Source organism: Trachemys scripta, chromosome 1 (genome assembly GCF_013100865.1).
Source record: "Trachemys scripta elegans isolate TJP31775 chromosome 1, CAS_Tse_1.0, whole genome shotgun sequence".
Lineage (NCBI taxonomy): Eukaryota > Metazoa > Chordata > Testudines > Emydidae > Trachemys > Trachemys scripta.
The window spans coordinates 345,940,669-345,955,806 of record NC_048298.1 but is presented as its reverse complement, the minus strand read 5'-3'; the positions used below and the strand labels follow the sequence as shown (position 1 = coordinate 345,955,806).

Sequence of the window (15,138 nt, the reverse complement as noted above, 5' to 3'; positions counted from 1 at the left end):
TCTGGTCGCCCTATGTGAAATTCAGCTTTAGCGGGGGCGAACGGGGTCACAGCATGGGGCTGTCACTTGGGCGTGGATGGGGGCTGCAGCAGTGAGCCTCGTATGACTGTCAGTGCCCCACGCTTGGCTGTCAGTGCCCCACAATGCCCTACTTTAGTAGGTACAAACACTCCTGGTGAGGACACACTCCAGTGGCAGGAGGAGGGTTGTGTGGACACCAACAAACGACTGAATTACCGGGATGGCTGTAGGTCGACCTAAATGAAGTCCACCTCCTTGTTTTTACAGCTGGTGACAAGGTGGACTTTGAAACTGCGTGGCAGGGTTAACGCTTGGTTAGTCACCAGGAGAGCAAAACATCTGCTGTCCCGGAGCTTAGGCTGCAACATGTGGTTTTGTTTGTTCCCCCCCCCCCCCCCCCCCCCCCCCCCCCCCCCCCCCCCGATGTATCCAACTTGAACCAGTTATTTGTCTGACACCTGAACTACACCTGTGTAACCAGTTTGGTTGCTGCACCTTCCTCCCAACTGCGTGCAGTGCCGGGTGCTGTGTGCGTCTTCCAGGCATGCTGTGTCCTGCTAAGCTACGGGGGGTTTCCCAGCACACATCGATAAACAGCATGGCCTGCTGGGACACACCTCTGTTGAGTCAAGGTTGTGTGGTGAAAAGAGCTGCTGTGTGATCACAACTAACACACTGGTTACAAAACGTGGCTGTACTTAGAGGTGATGGGCTGTTCCCCAAGGATCTCTGACTGCTCCACGAACATTTAAACCTCACCCCGACCCTGTGAGGTGCATTGCCATTAACCCCGTCTGCAAATGGGGGAACCAAGGTCTAGATAGACTCAGGTTGAAATTCTCAGAAGTGGCCTCTGATTTTGGGTCCCTCCATTTTTGGGGCACGCACCATGGAACAGCTGGTCCCTGACTTCCAAATGTGCCGGGACGCCCTGTCACCCACTGATTTCCCCTAGAGCCTCTGAAAACCCGAGTGTCCCAAGCTCTATGGGGCAGGAACTGTCTCTTTGTTTGTGCAGCCCAGTGGATCCTGGTCTTGTAGGCGCGACACTAATACAAATAACAATAAGTCAGGCACCCAACTTTTAGTATCCTGCAGAGATTCCTGAACAGAGCTGGGAACAGAACCAAGGAATCTTGACTCCAGTTCCCTGCTTTGCCCATGCATGGTGCGGATGCTTTCCTTTGGGAGGCATGACCCATAAGCAGGCCTAGTCGCACTGCATTACAGCCATGCGCCGGCCCCTTGAGGTTCACAATAATAGAATGTAGAGATGGAAGAAGACCCGTAGGCCTGGTCACCCCATTTTGCAGGTGGATAAATTGTATGTTAAGCTGGTGGTGGCAGGATCCTTCTAGAACTGAGGGTTCTATCGTGTCTGACCACTCCCCCAGATTTCAGAGAAGGGGTTCTGATGAATGGGTTCCCCCTCGCCCGCACACGACGCTCGTGGTTCCCATGCCCTGGTTCTCTTTGCTTCCTTGCAGATACCAAACTGTTGGAAAAGTCCAGCTTGCTGGTGCATTTCACAGAGAAGCTACAGGCTGAGTCCTTTGCTCTCCAGACCCCTAGGTAAGTAGAATGGCTCTGACTTCTTCCTTCTCAGGCATGGAGGAGGCGTGACCGCTTCCCAGAGCCAGCAGCACCGGGATGTATCCCCGCTGCCCCTACAACGGCTGCACTGTTATCTTTGGAAGTTCATAGGCAAGAGTAGCTGACCCTTTCCCTGGTCCCTCGCAGCACCGAATGCCTCTGACTAGCGGAGGCTGTCCGTGCCCTGGGGAGGAGGGGCTTTCACAATCAGACCTTTCTTCCTTTCCAACAAAAATCCACTGAGTCAGCCAGACACCAGTTCCTGGCTCCCCAGCCGAGTAAGAGTGGGAAGTGGCTCAGGATAGACAGAGCCACGCTTTCTCCTCTGTCAGCTGTTGTCAGCTGCTGTTGTCTTTCAGAGGAGACGTTAATAACTTAGTGATCTGGACCATAGAGCCCAAGTGACTTTTTTGCAAGAGTAAGGGGAGGTTAAGTGTGGGAGCCAGGCCAGATTGCCTGGTGGGGAATTACGTTCTGCCTTCCTAGATCCCCTCTGCAGCTTCAGTTTGATGCGTTTTGCTTCTTCACGTCCTCCCCAAATTGCGGTGTGTTTAACAGCGGCCAATGTTCCACCCCAGAATCAGCTGCACCGCAAGAGGTGAACAAAGCAATCCTCCTGCGTGCAGGTGTCTCTTGCTCTCTCACCCCACCAAAATCTGCGAGCCAGATTCTGCCACGCTTATTCCAGCTGACAGTGGGTCGGGGCGCAGCATCTGGTCTGATCTGGCAATGGTAACGTTGCACAGCTAACCTTTAACAGCAGTTCCGTTATGCAAAGATAAAGATAACTGGACTTGCCTTGGTTACACGCACCACAAACTCTGCGGCGTGTGCGACATAGCGTGATTGATGTGGCAGCAGGTGCTCTTGGCTTTTGCACGCCTTGACTTTCAGACGGCAAAAAGGGTATTTTTAATGTTGCATTAAGAGCGAGGTCTGCATTGAGTATCCAGGCTAAAGCCCCGGAGAAGCCAATTATCCTGTTTGTTTCATTAAGCCCTCGGCGTCACACCTCGTTGAGGGCAGCGGGGGCAGGAGACAGCATCTTTGCTGCAGGCAGTTTGGCTGTTCCCCAATGAAAGCTGCGGGTGTGTTGAAGTTCAGGCTTTGCTTCATTTCTTTTTTTTAAATGAACGAAGCAAAACAATTCATTGCAACTTTGCCCTCTATATCTTGCACCCTGCCCCAGTGGAATTGCCCCTCTGCCTCAAGAATCTGCCGCGTGCTCCTGGGGAAGGCAGATCTTCATTGAACTCTGCTGCAAACCCAGCAGAAGTGACTTTGGTTTTGTTTTTGAACCGGCTCTGTCTATAGGTCAGGGCGGGAAACCAATGGCTCCGCGCTGGAACCGGGCTCGAGCTCCCCAGAAGCACTGCAGACCCTGAAGATCAAGTGCCAGGGGCAAATTGCGGAGATGAAAGGCGTCAGTGGGGAGGTACGTAGGGGGAGGGAAGGTACCGAGTGTCAGCTCTTGCGGCCCTGCGTTGTCATTTGCCCTGGGTTTGTACAGCGCCTAGCAGGGGCTGGTGTCTATATAGAGTTGCCAACGTTGTCTTTCAAAAATCTGGAACTGTTTTCTTAGCCCCTGCATTGGTGGGGGGGGGAGGGGAAGGAGGGGGAGTAGCCTGGGCCCACCAGTGTCAGGGTGGGGTGCCCAGTTCCATATAGGGTTTGGGGAGCGGGGCTGGACCGGACCATGTTGGCAGTTGAGGAAACTTCCTCTCCCTGCAGTGGTCAGGCTGTCTTGGCGGCCTGGGCCCAGCTCCAGGAGTGACCAGGGTGGCGGGGTCGGGAGGAGAGTGGAAAGAGACTATAACAGGGTTCAAAAAAGAACTAGATAAACTCTTGGAGGATAGGTCCATCAATGGCTATTAGCCGGGATGAGCAGGGATAGTGTCCCTAGCTGGGACTGGGCAACAGGGGATGGATCACTTGATGATCACCTGTTCTGTTCATTGCATCACAGGCACCTGGCATTGGCCTCTGTTGGAAGGCAGGATACTGGCCTAGGTGGATCTTTGGTCTGACCCAGACTGGCCATTCTTATGTTCTGTAGCACTATGGACAGTACCATTATGGAGGTTGTAGATTAGAGAGCAACTGAGGAACCCGTCTGCAATTCTGGCATCTGGAAAATCACTCTCTACAAGGAGCTCCCAGACTTTTAAAAAAGAACAGGAGTACTTGTGGCACCGTAGAGACTAACAAATTTATTAGAGCATAAGCTTTCGTGGACTACAGCCCACTTCTTCGGATGCATATAGAGTGAAACATATATTGAGGGGATATATACACACACATACAAAGAGCATGAACAGGTGGGAGTTGTCTTACCAACTCTGAGGCCAATTAAGTAAGAGAAAAAAACTTTTGAAGTGATAATCAAGCTAGCCCAGTACAGACAGTTTGATAAGAAGTGTGAGAATACTTACAAGGGGAGATAGATTCAATGTTTGTAATGGCTCAGCCATTCCCAGTCCTTATTCAATCCTGAGTTGATTGTATCTAGTTTGCATATCAATTCCAGCTCAGCAGTCTCTCGTTGGAGTCTGTTTTTGAAGCTTTTCTGTTGTAAAATAGCCACTTGCAGGTGACCAGACAGGTTAAAGTGTTCTCCCACTGGTTTTTGAGTATTATGATTCCTGATGTCAGAATTGTGTCCATTAATTCTTTTGCGCAGAGACTGTCTGGTTTGGCCAATGTACGTGGCAGAGGGGCATTGCTGGCACATGATGGCATATATCACATTGGTAGATGTGCAGGTGAACGAGCCCCTGATGGTATGGCTGATGTGATTAGGTCCTATGATGATGTCACTTGAATAGATATGTGGACAGAGTTGGCATCGGGCTTTGTTACAAGGATAGGTTCCTGGGTCAGTATTTTTGTTCAGTGATGTGTGGTTGCTGGTGAGTATTTGCTTTAGGTTGGGGGGTTGTCTGTAAGCAAGGACAGGTCTGTCTCCCAAGATCTGTGAGAGTAAAGGATCATCTTTGAGGATAGGTTGTAGATCTCTGATGATGCGCTGGAGAGGTTTTAGTTGGGGGCTGAAGGTGACAGCTAGTGGTGTTCTGTTATTTTCTTTGTTGGGCCTGTCTTGTAGGAGGTGACTTCTGGGTACTCGTCTGGCTCTGTCAATCCATTTTTTCACTTCAGCAGGTGGGTATTGTAGTTTTAAGAATGCTTGATAGAGATCTTGTAGATGCTTGTCTCTATCTGAGGGATTGGAGCAAATGCGGTTATATCTTAGAGTTTGGCTGTAGACAATGGATCGTGTGGTGTGTCCTGGATGGAAGCTGGAGGCATGTAGGTAAGTGTAGCGGTCAGTAGGTTTCCGGTATAGGGTGGTATTTATGTGACCATCGCTTATTAGCACAGTAGTGTCCAGGAAATGGATCGCTTGCGTGGATTTATCTAGGCTGAGGTTGATGGTGGGATGGAAATTATTGAAATCATGGTGGAATTCCTCAAGGGCTTCTTTTCCATGGGTCCAGATGATGAAGATGTCATCAATGTAGCGCAAGATTAGTAGGGGCGTTAAGGGAACGAGAGCTAAAGAAGCGTTGTTCTAAGTCAGCCATAAAAATGTTGGCATACTGTGGGGCCATGCGGGTACCCATAGCAGTGCCACTGACTTGAAGGTATATATTGTCCCCAAATGTGAAATAGTTGTGGGTGAGGACAAAGACTTTTTAGTTTGTTCCTATAGCTTGGAAATGGCTTGTTAATAGGAAGAGCAGGCTGCGTACTATAGGCAGTGGTTTGGTAGCTGTGTCAGTCACGGGATGTTCGAGAGACATGGTGGGGGAGGCAATATCTTCTGTTGGACCAACTCCTGTAGGTGAGAGAGACAAGAAGTTGGTCCACTAAACGATAGTCTGAGTGTTGTCATGCAAGCGAGCAACAAAAAACCCCAATCTGTCATCATTCTTGTATCCCACCGCACACACCACAATCTCAGGTGGAGTCCGGTTTATTACTCAGACCAGCTCTGCCTCGTGTGCGCCACAGCCCTTGAGAAAGCGATGTTCACAAACGTGCGTTTCTCTTTGGAAGATCATCTGGCCTTTGAAATCTCTCTCGTTTGCAGTTGGCGTATCGAATTATTGAACTGAGCAAATTACTCAAGGCCAAAGACTGTAAACTGCTGGAGCAGAGAACAAGGTAAGGATGCTCCCCAAACTCCTGGATGCACCTGATTTAACATGGCTTCCTTCCAGTGCGTTTCTCCGTGGGGCTTATTTTATAGGGACACTTGTTTATTTCACCAGCATGAGGGGGCAGGTCTGCTCTACAAAACTGGCCCCTCCTTCCCCTACAGATCTCCTCCTGTGTTGGAATCACAATCTGAGCAGCCAACTTCAATGGCAGTAAATATTTACTATTCTTCAGTCCCGTAGCCCTGCAGAGATCACCCAGCGAGCTGGGCGTGTGGTAGAGAAACCTGTACAGTGCATGCCTCGCTCTAGCCAGTTACCTGACTTTTAGCCTACGTTGTGTTTCCCGTTCTGCCTGATCCTCAGAGGATATGAGTCTGCTACAGTTCCCAGCTAAGGGACTTAAGCCTTTAGCTCAAGCTGGAGAGGTGCATGCTCTCAACTCTGGAGGGCCCGGGTTCAATCCCTGGTGGTGATCAAGATGGCAGTTGCTCCAGTCTAGGAGCTCACTTTCAGGGGTGCTGATGAAAGTTTGGGATGCAAGTCGGGGGGAGCCCATTCCCTAGAGTGCTGTCTCTTGGTTTGGCTCAGGCTGGCGTCCCTGAGCGGGCAGATCTCTGAGCTGAAGGCAGAGCATCAGCAGCTGAAGGGCCGGGCGGAGGATCTGGGCAGCGGGAACTGTGCCAGGAAGGCGGAATACGACGTGCTTCGCGAGCATTACCGGCTCCGGGACGGGGAGCTGCGGCGAGCGGCCGAGAAGGAGCAGGAGCTGATTGAGAGCCTGGTGCGGAAGAAAGTGAAGGCGGCCGAGCACCAGAACAAGAAGAACGAGAGGTTGGTTAAGGGTCTGTCGCTGCCCCGCGTACGAGAGACTCGCCTGGGCTGGTGGGGGGCACAGGGCATGCAGACCCGGAGGGGGGTGCTGCTGCAGAGGCCCAGGGCAGGAGGGAATTTTGCCCAACCCTCTTCCACTGGAAGGATGGACCCTGCAGTGCAGGGGATTGGAGCAGAGGATGGGGCCAAGGCAGACCATGTGCAAGGCTCTGCTCACAGTCCCTGCGGCTCTGTCTGCCCCCTGGAGCGATGGGTTGTGTCAGTGTCCTGGAGCAGGGAACTCACTGGCTGAGGCCAGTGGGAGCCCTTGGGTGGGATTTTGCAGCCGATCCAAAGGCCGGGGGATGAGGTTATCAGTGGGCCATGGACGTGCCATGTGCTGGCTGTCTAGCGAGGGTCATGGGGCCAGACAAGCACCTTTAGTATCTGAGTGACTCTCAGCCTTTAATGACCTTATCCTCCCAGCCCCCCTGTGAGGTAGGGCTGGGCTGTTATTCCTGCTGTACGGATGAGGGAACTGAGGCACAGAGCGGTTAAAGGACTGACCCAAGGTCACACGGGCAGTCTGTGGCAGAGAAAGGCCTTGAACCGAAGGTTCGCATGTCCCAGACCAGGGACCTAACCACTGAGCCATCCTACTTCTTGAGTCTAGTTCCTTCTGCTGATGGAAATGGACCTGTTCCATTGCCCTCTGCTTGTGCTTACTTCCAGCCGGCCGCCAGCTGTGTTGCTTCCCTGTGAGGAAGACATAAGCCCTAATAATATCGCCAGCCAAGGGAGGTCTCTAGCTTGCACAGCAGAGCGCTGCGAGGCACAGTCAACCTGCGCAACTCGGTGCCAGGGGATGGGGTCAGGGCCAAACCTAGAACTGGGTTTGAAAAGGAACAAGATGAGTTCATGGAGGGTAGCCCCCCAATGGCTCTTAGTGGGGTTGTTGATTAATCGCAGTTAACTCATGTGATTCACTCAAAAAAATTAATCACAATTAAAGAAATTAATTGCGATTAATCAGTTTTAATCCCACTAGATAATAGAATACTAATTGAAATGTATTAAATATTTTGGATGTTTTTCTGCATTTTCATATATATTGTGTTCTGTGTTGTAATTGAAATCAAAGTGTATATTATTTTTATTATAAATATTTGCACTGTAAAACGATAGACTCATAGACTCATAGACTTTAAGGTCAGAAGGGACCATTATGATCATCTGGTCTGACCCCCTGCATGCTGCAGGCCATAAAACCGTCCCTACCCCTTCCCTGGACTCTGCTGTTGAAGTCCCCAATCCTGTTTTAGGTGACTTCAATCGGCAGAAACCCTCCTGCTAGAGATCCCTGCCCTATGCTGCGGAGGAAGGCGAAAAACCTCCAGAGGCTCAGCCAATCTGCCCTGGAGGAAAATTCCTTCCCGACCCCAAATATGGCGATCAGTAAGACCCTGAGCATATAGGCAAGAGTCTCCAGCCTGACCCCTGTCAGCCATTATACAATTTACCTACCATTTCTTGGTTTTCCTTGACTACTATGTTTTACCATTAAACCATTCCCTCCATAAATTTATCTAACTTAATCTTAAAACCAGACAGGTCCGTCGCCCCCACCGTTTCCCTCGGAAGGCCGTTCCAATATTTCACCCCTCTGACGGTCAGAAACCTTCGTCTAATTTCAAGCCTGAACCTCCCCACGGCCAGTTTATATCCATTCGTTCTCGTATCCACATTAGTACTAAGCTGGAATAATTCTTCTCCCTCCCTCGTATTAATCCCTCTAATATATTTAAAGATAGCAATCATATCCCCCCTCAGCCTTCGCTTTGTCAGACTAAACAACCCAAGCTCCTCTAGTCTCTTTTCATACGACAGGTTTTCCATTCCTCTGATCATCCTAGTGGCCCTTCTCTGCACCCGTTCCAGTTTGAGTTCATCTTTTTTAAACATGGGAGACCAGAACTGCACACAGTACTCCAAATGAGGTCTCACCAGCGCCTTGTACAACGGAAGCAGGACCTCCTTATCCCTACTAGATATACCTCGCCTAATACATCCCAAGACCGCATTGGCTTTTTTCACCGCCACGTCGCATTGTCGACTCATAGTCATCCTGCGGTCTACTAGGACCCCTAGGTCCTTCTCCTCTTCCGTTACTTCTAACCAATGCGTCCCCATCTTGTAACTAAAATTGTTATTAGTCATCCCCAAATGCATCACCTTACACTTTTTACTATTAAATTTCATCCTATTCCTGATACTCCAATTCACAAGCTCGTTCAAGTCTCCCTGCAGGATATCCCTATCCTCCTCCGAATTTACAACGCCTCCCACCTTCGTATCATCCGCAAACTTTATCAGCCCACTCCTGCAATCGGTTCCGAGGTCAGTTATAAATAGATTAAATAAAATGGGTCCCAAAACCGAACCTTGAGGCACTCCACTAGTAACCTCCCTCCAACCCGACAGTTCACCCTTTAATACGACCCGCTGCATTCTCCCCATTAACCAATTCCTTATCCACCTCTGGATTTTCATATCGATCCCCATGTTTTTCAGTTTAACCAATAATTCCTCATGGGGTACAGTATCAAACGCTTTACTGAAATCCAGGTATATTAGGTCCACCGCATTTCCCTTATCTAATAAATCCGTTACTTTCTCAAAGAAGGAGATCAGATTCATTTGGCAAACAAAAGAAATAGTTTTTTCAATTCACCTCATACAAGTACTGTCCTGCAATCTCTTTGTCAGAAAGTGCAACTTACAAATGTCGTTTTTTTGTTACATAAATGTACTTAAAAACAAAACAATGTAAAACTTCAGAGCCTGCAAGTCCACTCAGTCCTATTTCTCGTTCAGCCAATCGCTCAGACAAACACGTTGTTTACATTTACGGGAGATAATGCTGCCCGCTTCTTCTTTACAATGTCACCTGTAAGTGAGAAAAGGCATTTGCATGGCACTTTTGTAGCCGGCATTGCAAGGTATTTACGTGCCAGATGTGCTAAAGATTCATATGTCCCTTCATGCTTCGGCCGCCATTCCAGACAACATGCTTGTTAAAAAAATGAGTTAATTAAATTTGTGACTGAATTCCTTGGGGGAAAATTGCATGTCTCCTGCTTTGTTTTATTCGCATTCTGCCATATATTTCGTGTTATAGCAGTTTCGGATGATGACCCAGCACATGTTGTTCATTTTAAGAACACTTTCGCTGCAGATTTGACAAAACGCAAAGAAGGTACCAATGTGAGATTTCTAAAGATAGCTACAGCACTCGACCCCAAGGTTTAAGAATCTGAAGTGCCTTCCAAAATCTGAGAGGGATGAGGCGTGGAGCTTTTAGGAGTCTTAAAAGACTCTGATGCAGAAACTACCAAACCCGAACCACTAAAAAAGAAAATCAACCTTCTGCTGGTGGCATCTGACTCAGATGATGAAAATGAACATGCGCTGGTCCGCGCTGCTTTGGATCGTTAGAACCCGTCATCAGCATGGACGTATGTCCTCTGGAACGGTGATTGAAGCATGAAGGGACATATGAATCTTTAGCGCATCTGGCACGTAAATATCTTGCGACGTTGGCTACAACAGTGCCACGAGAACACCTGTTCTCACTTTCAGGTGGCATTGTAAACAAGAAGCGGGCAGCATTATCTCCTGCAAATGTAAACAAACGTGTTTGTCTGAGCAATTGGCTGAGCAAGAAGTAGGACTGAGTGGACTTGCAGACTCTAACATTTTACATTGTTTTATTTTTTAATGCAGTTATTTTTTTTGTACATAATTTTACATTTGTAAATTCAACTTTCAGGATAAAGAGATTGCACTACAGTATTTGTATGAGGTGAACTGAAAAATACTATTTCTTTTGGGTTTTTTTACGGTGCAAATATTTGTAATAAAAAGCAAATATAAAGTGAGCACTGTACACTTTGTATTCTGTGTTGTAATTGAAATCAATATATTTGAGAATATAGAAAACATCCAAAACTATTTAAATCAATGGTATTCTATTATTGTTTAACAGTGCGATTAATCGTACAATTAATTTTTTTAATTGCACGACAGCCCTAGCTATTAGCCAAGATGGTCAGGATGCAACCCCACAGCCTGCGTGTCCCTAGCCCCTGTTTGCCAGAAGCTGGGAATGAGTAATGGGATGGATCACATGATGATTCCCTGTTTTGTTCATTCCCTCTGGGGCACCTGGCACTGGCCACTGTCGGAAGACAGGACACTGGGCTAGATGGACCATTGGTCTGACCCAGTCTGGCCGTTCTTAGTTTTGGAGCTGCCCGCTGTAGACTGGATGCAGATGTCCTTACCCCTGTGTCCTCCAGCTCTGCTCCCGGTAAGGGGTAAGATTGCCTGGCTCTGTTCACACCTTTGCTAGGCCTGATGCAATTGCCTGAGGGCTAGGCCCAGGAGGGGGAGTTTCTGAACTCTCTCTCTGGATGCAGCCTGGCAAAGGGGACATGCAGCTGGGGAGGGGCCGCGCTGGTATATCCCAATCCCCTCAGCTTGTCCCGTCTGTCCTTGTAGGGTGAAGCAAGATCGGCTGTCCAAGGAGCTGAAAGAGGCGATAAAGAGAACTGTCAGTATTGATGTGTAAGTAGCTGGGAGCCCGGGCGCTGACGAGGCGGTGAGACAGACCTGGGGTTCTCAGGAGGGCTGGTGATGCATGGTCATGCAGCCCTGCCGAGAGGTGGGGCATTCTGGGAAAAGGGAAGATGGTATGTCCCAAGAGAAGTCATTTAAGCCCCATTGCGGGAGTGACTGCGTGGGTCAGGCCTGGCAAGAGGCCAGTGAGGCTAGAAAACGGCTGGCTTAGTGCTGAAGAGTGGGTGTAGACCTCCGAAATGTTCCCCAGCAGCCGTCTTTTCCCTGGGCATGGTTAGCAGCCAGCGCCCGTCCCTGCCTCCAGCCGGAGTGCATCTGCTCCTTAGCTGCTTGCAGCTGGTTCTCCTGACCCACGTCCCAGGACGCTGCGTAGGAATCGAGGAGGCTTCTGGGTTCTGTCCGAGCACGCAGAGAAAACCTCCTTAGCACGGAGCAGGCAAGGCCCTGCTGACGGCATGTGCGCCGTGACGCCATGGTCAGTCCTAGTGCCGATCGGCCTGGCTTGACTCTCCGGGCCTCGCCGCTTGAAGCCACGGCATGACGGCAGTGTAGATACTCCCTGTAGCGACCGGAGGAGTTCTCATCGACGTAGGTAACCCGCCTCCCCGAGGGGCGGCAGCGAGGCTGACGGAAGAAATTTTCCCTTGACCTCGCGCTGCCCACGCCGGAGGCTGGGTCGGCACAGCTCCGTGGATTTTTCACACCCTGAGTGGTGTTGCTGGGTCGGTGTAGTGGTAGACCAGCCCTTGGCAATGTCAGCAGCCTTCCGGAGCTTAGAGACAAGCCGGCCAGCTGCTCTTCCATGTGGGTATCCACGGCTCAACCGAAACACTTTAAAAATGACCGTGTGTCCAGCTGAGAAGCTCTTGTTCTCTGGCCGTGGACGTGATCTGACTTTGGGAACTCTACCAATGAAGCCTGAAGCTCATGACCCCCCAGCCCAGCAAGGCTGTGATTGGCCCATTACTGGGCATTCCTTCGTTCGTCCGCACCTCTCATCTCAGTGGCATGCGTGATAATTGGTCTCCGGACGGTTGTGTTGTTGAATTCCAGGTCTCCTGACAGCATAATAGAAATCAGAAGTGGAAAAACACTTCTAGTCCCTATGCCCTGGCCAGCATTTTTACCAGTAGAGAGTTGTGATGGTTCTTGAGGTGCCCAGGATGGAGAAGTAGAGAAAAGGGGTAACAAGGTGACTCTCAAGCGCTCTCCTCTGGGCTAGGCCAGCCCTGCTCCGGAGTGCAGGTTAAGAATAGATGAGTCCCATTGAAGCATTCCCCTGCGACGGCCAGCCCCTGGTACTGGCTCTGCCCGAAATCCCAGATCCTCTGCCCCCAAAGGTGCAGCGTCCCCCCGTTGACTAGTTTACCTTAAATCACCGCTCCTGTATAACACACAGCCCTTGTAATAAAACCCAGGAAGGGTCGTTTAAGAAAGGATCGTAATTCAGCTAGGAACAAGAGAGAGGGGGATTGAAACAAATGGTTACAATACAAAACAAAATCACAGAGCACGAACTGGTCCCTACGCTCATTAATCATTCCCGTTCTTATCCGATCAAGTCGCTTTCCCCCTACGTTCCGTCTGTTGCGGAGCTGGCTGGTTTCACAGGCACCAGGGTCCAAGCTTTCAGCGAACACCCCGCTCCACAAGACAGCTCCTTGGGAAACGGGTGCAGAGGGCCTCTCCCCACGCTGTGTTACACAGAATCAGTCCATTGTCTTTATTCACGGGCAGGGGGATCGCGTTCCGTTTTACCGCCAGGTGTGTTTGATTGTTTGCGGTTGTCGCTGATGGTTTTCCGGTGACTGTTCTGGGATGGGGCACAGGTAGACAACAGAGCCTCGCGTGACGTCACCCGCTGGCTAGGGGATGGGAGCCATCGCCAAGTAATATTACTGCCTGGTGACTCCTTTTAACCTTGAGACCAGAAGGGCATTAAACGTCAATACAGTTCCAATATCCCTTAAATATCACCCGTACACGCATCACGCCACGATCATGCCTATGGGTAAGTCACGAGTTTTTGATAGAGACCTTACACATTACCCTTTATGGGTAAATACCCTGCAAGCAATGTATTTGGTGTAGTGAGTTTGCCAGGTCTGAAATGGGAGTTTTTTGCCAAGGGGCCTTTGTGTCACAATGGTAAACAGCCCTTTAACCAATACAGCTGTGCTTTTCCCGGTAGCCTGTATGCTAGGAGTACTTTGCCGGTATAGCACCATGCATTCCTATACCAGTGGTGCCAGCCATGGCCCGGGTGTGGGCACAGTTCTGTCGGTTGCTCCGGGCTAACTGCCTTTGTGCTGGGCTAGTGCAACTTAAACGGCAGCAGGCTCTAAACGGAGCTAGTTGAAGGGTACAAAACTGCCTGCAGCCGAGCTGTCATGGAGGCTTTGGTTACCCAGCCCCCCGTTGGCTGGGCCCCCAGGCTAACTTGCTGCTTCATTCTCCCCGCAGGGGATTGGATGAGCTGAAGCCGGCAGAGGTGAAAATGCCCGTCCGAGAGCTGGAGGAACTGGAGAGCTGCGAGAAGCTGTGGAAAAGGCCCTTCAGGTAAGAGGCTGCCGCGTGGTCGTGGCAGAGAGCGAGAACATGCATGCACAGAGAGACACGCACAAGGAGTTGGCGCTGACTGGCTCGAAGTGGGAGGAAGGCGGAGAAAAGTCCGTGCTCGCTTCCAAAGGAAATGATCCCGTGGCTCGCGTAGTCTTGCCCTGCGCGTGTCTGTGGTTCTGAGGTGCAGATTCATCCACTGTGGTGTATTTTGTACCTAGACATTTAAACCCCGGATCTGCCCCAGTGCAGGGGAAAGACCAGCCTTGATTCCTCCCATGGGATGAGGGACAGTGGCCAAGCAGGCCAGTCCCATCTCTGGTTCCTATGGGTCGCCCTGGGGTGCCTGCGGTCCCTGTAGGCCGGATGGCCAAGACAGGGTGAGTAAGGAGAGATGGAGCAGAGCGGATGGAAGCGCTCTGTGTTATCCCAAAGGAGAAACGCAAGGCACAGGCACCGTAGGGCTGGCCCGACCGGCTCAGCCCCGGGGTCCATCCAGCCCGGTCTCTCTCTGTCCGTGGCCAGCGCCAGCTGCTCAGGGGAAGCTGTGAGACTCCCACCAGCGGCAGATGGGGGATAAACGGCCCCTACCCTGATCCCTAACAGCGGTTGGCTTAAGCCCTGACTCAAATGATAGTGGTTCTCTAGCCCCTGAGCCCTGCAGATTCGTGGCACCATCTGGGCTGGTCTTCACTGCGGGAGTAAAACTCAGGTACCCAGCTCCCTCCCTCGCTTAGCGATCGCTGGACTGTGCTCCCCAGCTGTAGACCCCCAGGGCGCGTTGCCAATGCCACGCTGCAGCCCCAGGTGCCACTAGGCACCCCATTTCTACCCCCCTGCCCCGGTTCCTGGCCCACGGGAGGGATATGGACCGGAATACAGGACAGGACCCCCAATAGGCAGTGGTGGGGAGGGGGTCGAGCGTGACTGGGTCCAGACTCCCAGAGAAACTTGCTCCTGCGTGGCACAGCTCCCCCTAGTGGCCTCCCCCAAAGGGCAGAGAACGAGACACTAGAGGTGAACTCCTGGTCCCATCGAGATCAATGGCAAAGCTCCCATTGGTTTCAGTGGGTCCCAGCTGTCGCCCCAGATGGGGAGGTGAAGGTTTGCCATCCCGTTGCTGCCATTGGCCCGAGTGCAGCTTGAGCCAAGCTCTCCGTCCGCGTCGGGCTTTGAGAGCAGCGTTCTCCTCTGTGATCGGTTGCAGCCCCCCGACCCGGCCTGTGGCCCGCCGCCCAGGTGGGAGAAGGGGACATTGCCCGGAGGGCTGGGAGAGCCGTGACGCAAAGAACAGCCCCGTCCCATTCCCAGCTGCGCTTTGCTCATCCGTTGCCTCCTTTTCTGTTTGGCTTTCACC

General features: G+C 51.0%; 1 protein-coding gene across 1 annotated transcript in view; it reads left to right on the top strand.

Moving 5' to 3' along the window:
- The window catches only part of ATG16L2 (autophagy related 16 like 2), a 56,336-nt gene that overhangs the window by 20,711 nt on the left and 20,487 nt on the right, over positions 1–15,138 (top strand). Inside the window, exons 2-7 of the mRNA XM_034759324.1 lie at positions 1,509–1,593; positions 2,929–3,049; positions 5,705–5,778; positions 6,363–6,605; positions 11,145–11,210; positions 13,686–13,781. Of these exons, the coding sequence (XP_034615215.1) occupies positions 1,509–1,593; positions 2,929–3,049; positions 5,705–5,778; positions 6,363–6,605; positions 11,145–11,210; positions 13,686–13,781 (685 nt within the window). The remainder of the gene's footprint in view (positions 1–1,508; positions 1,594–2,928; positions 3,050–5,704; positions 5,779–6,362; positions 6,606–11,144; positions 11,211–13,685; positions 13,782–15,138) is intronic.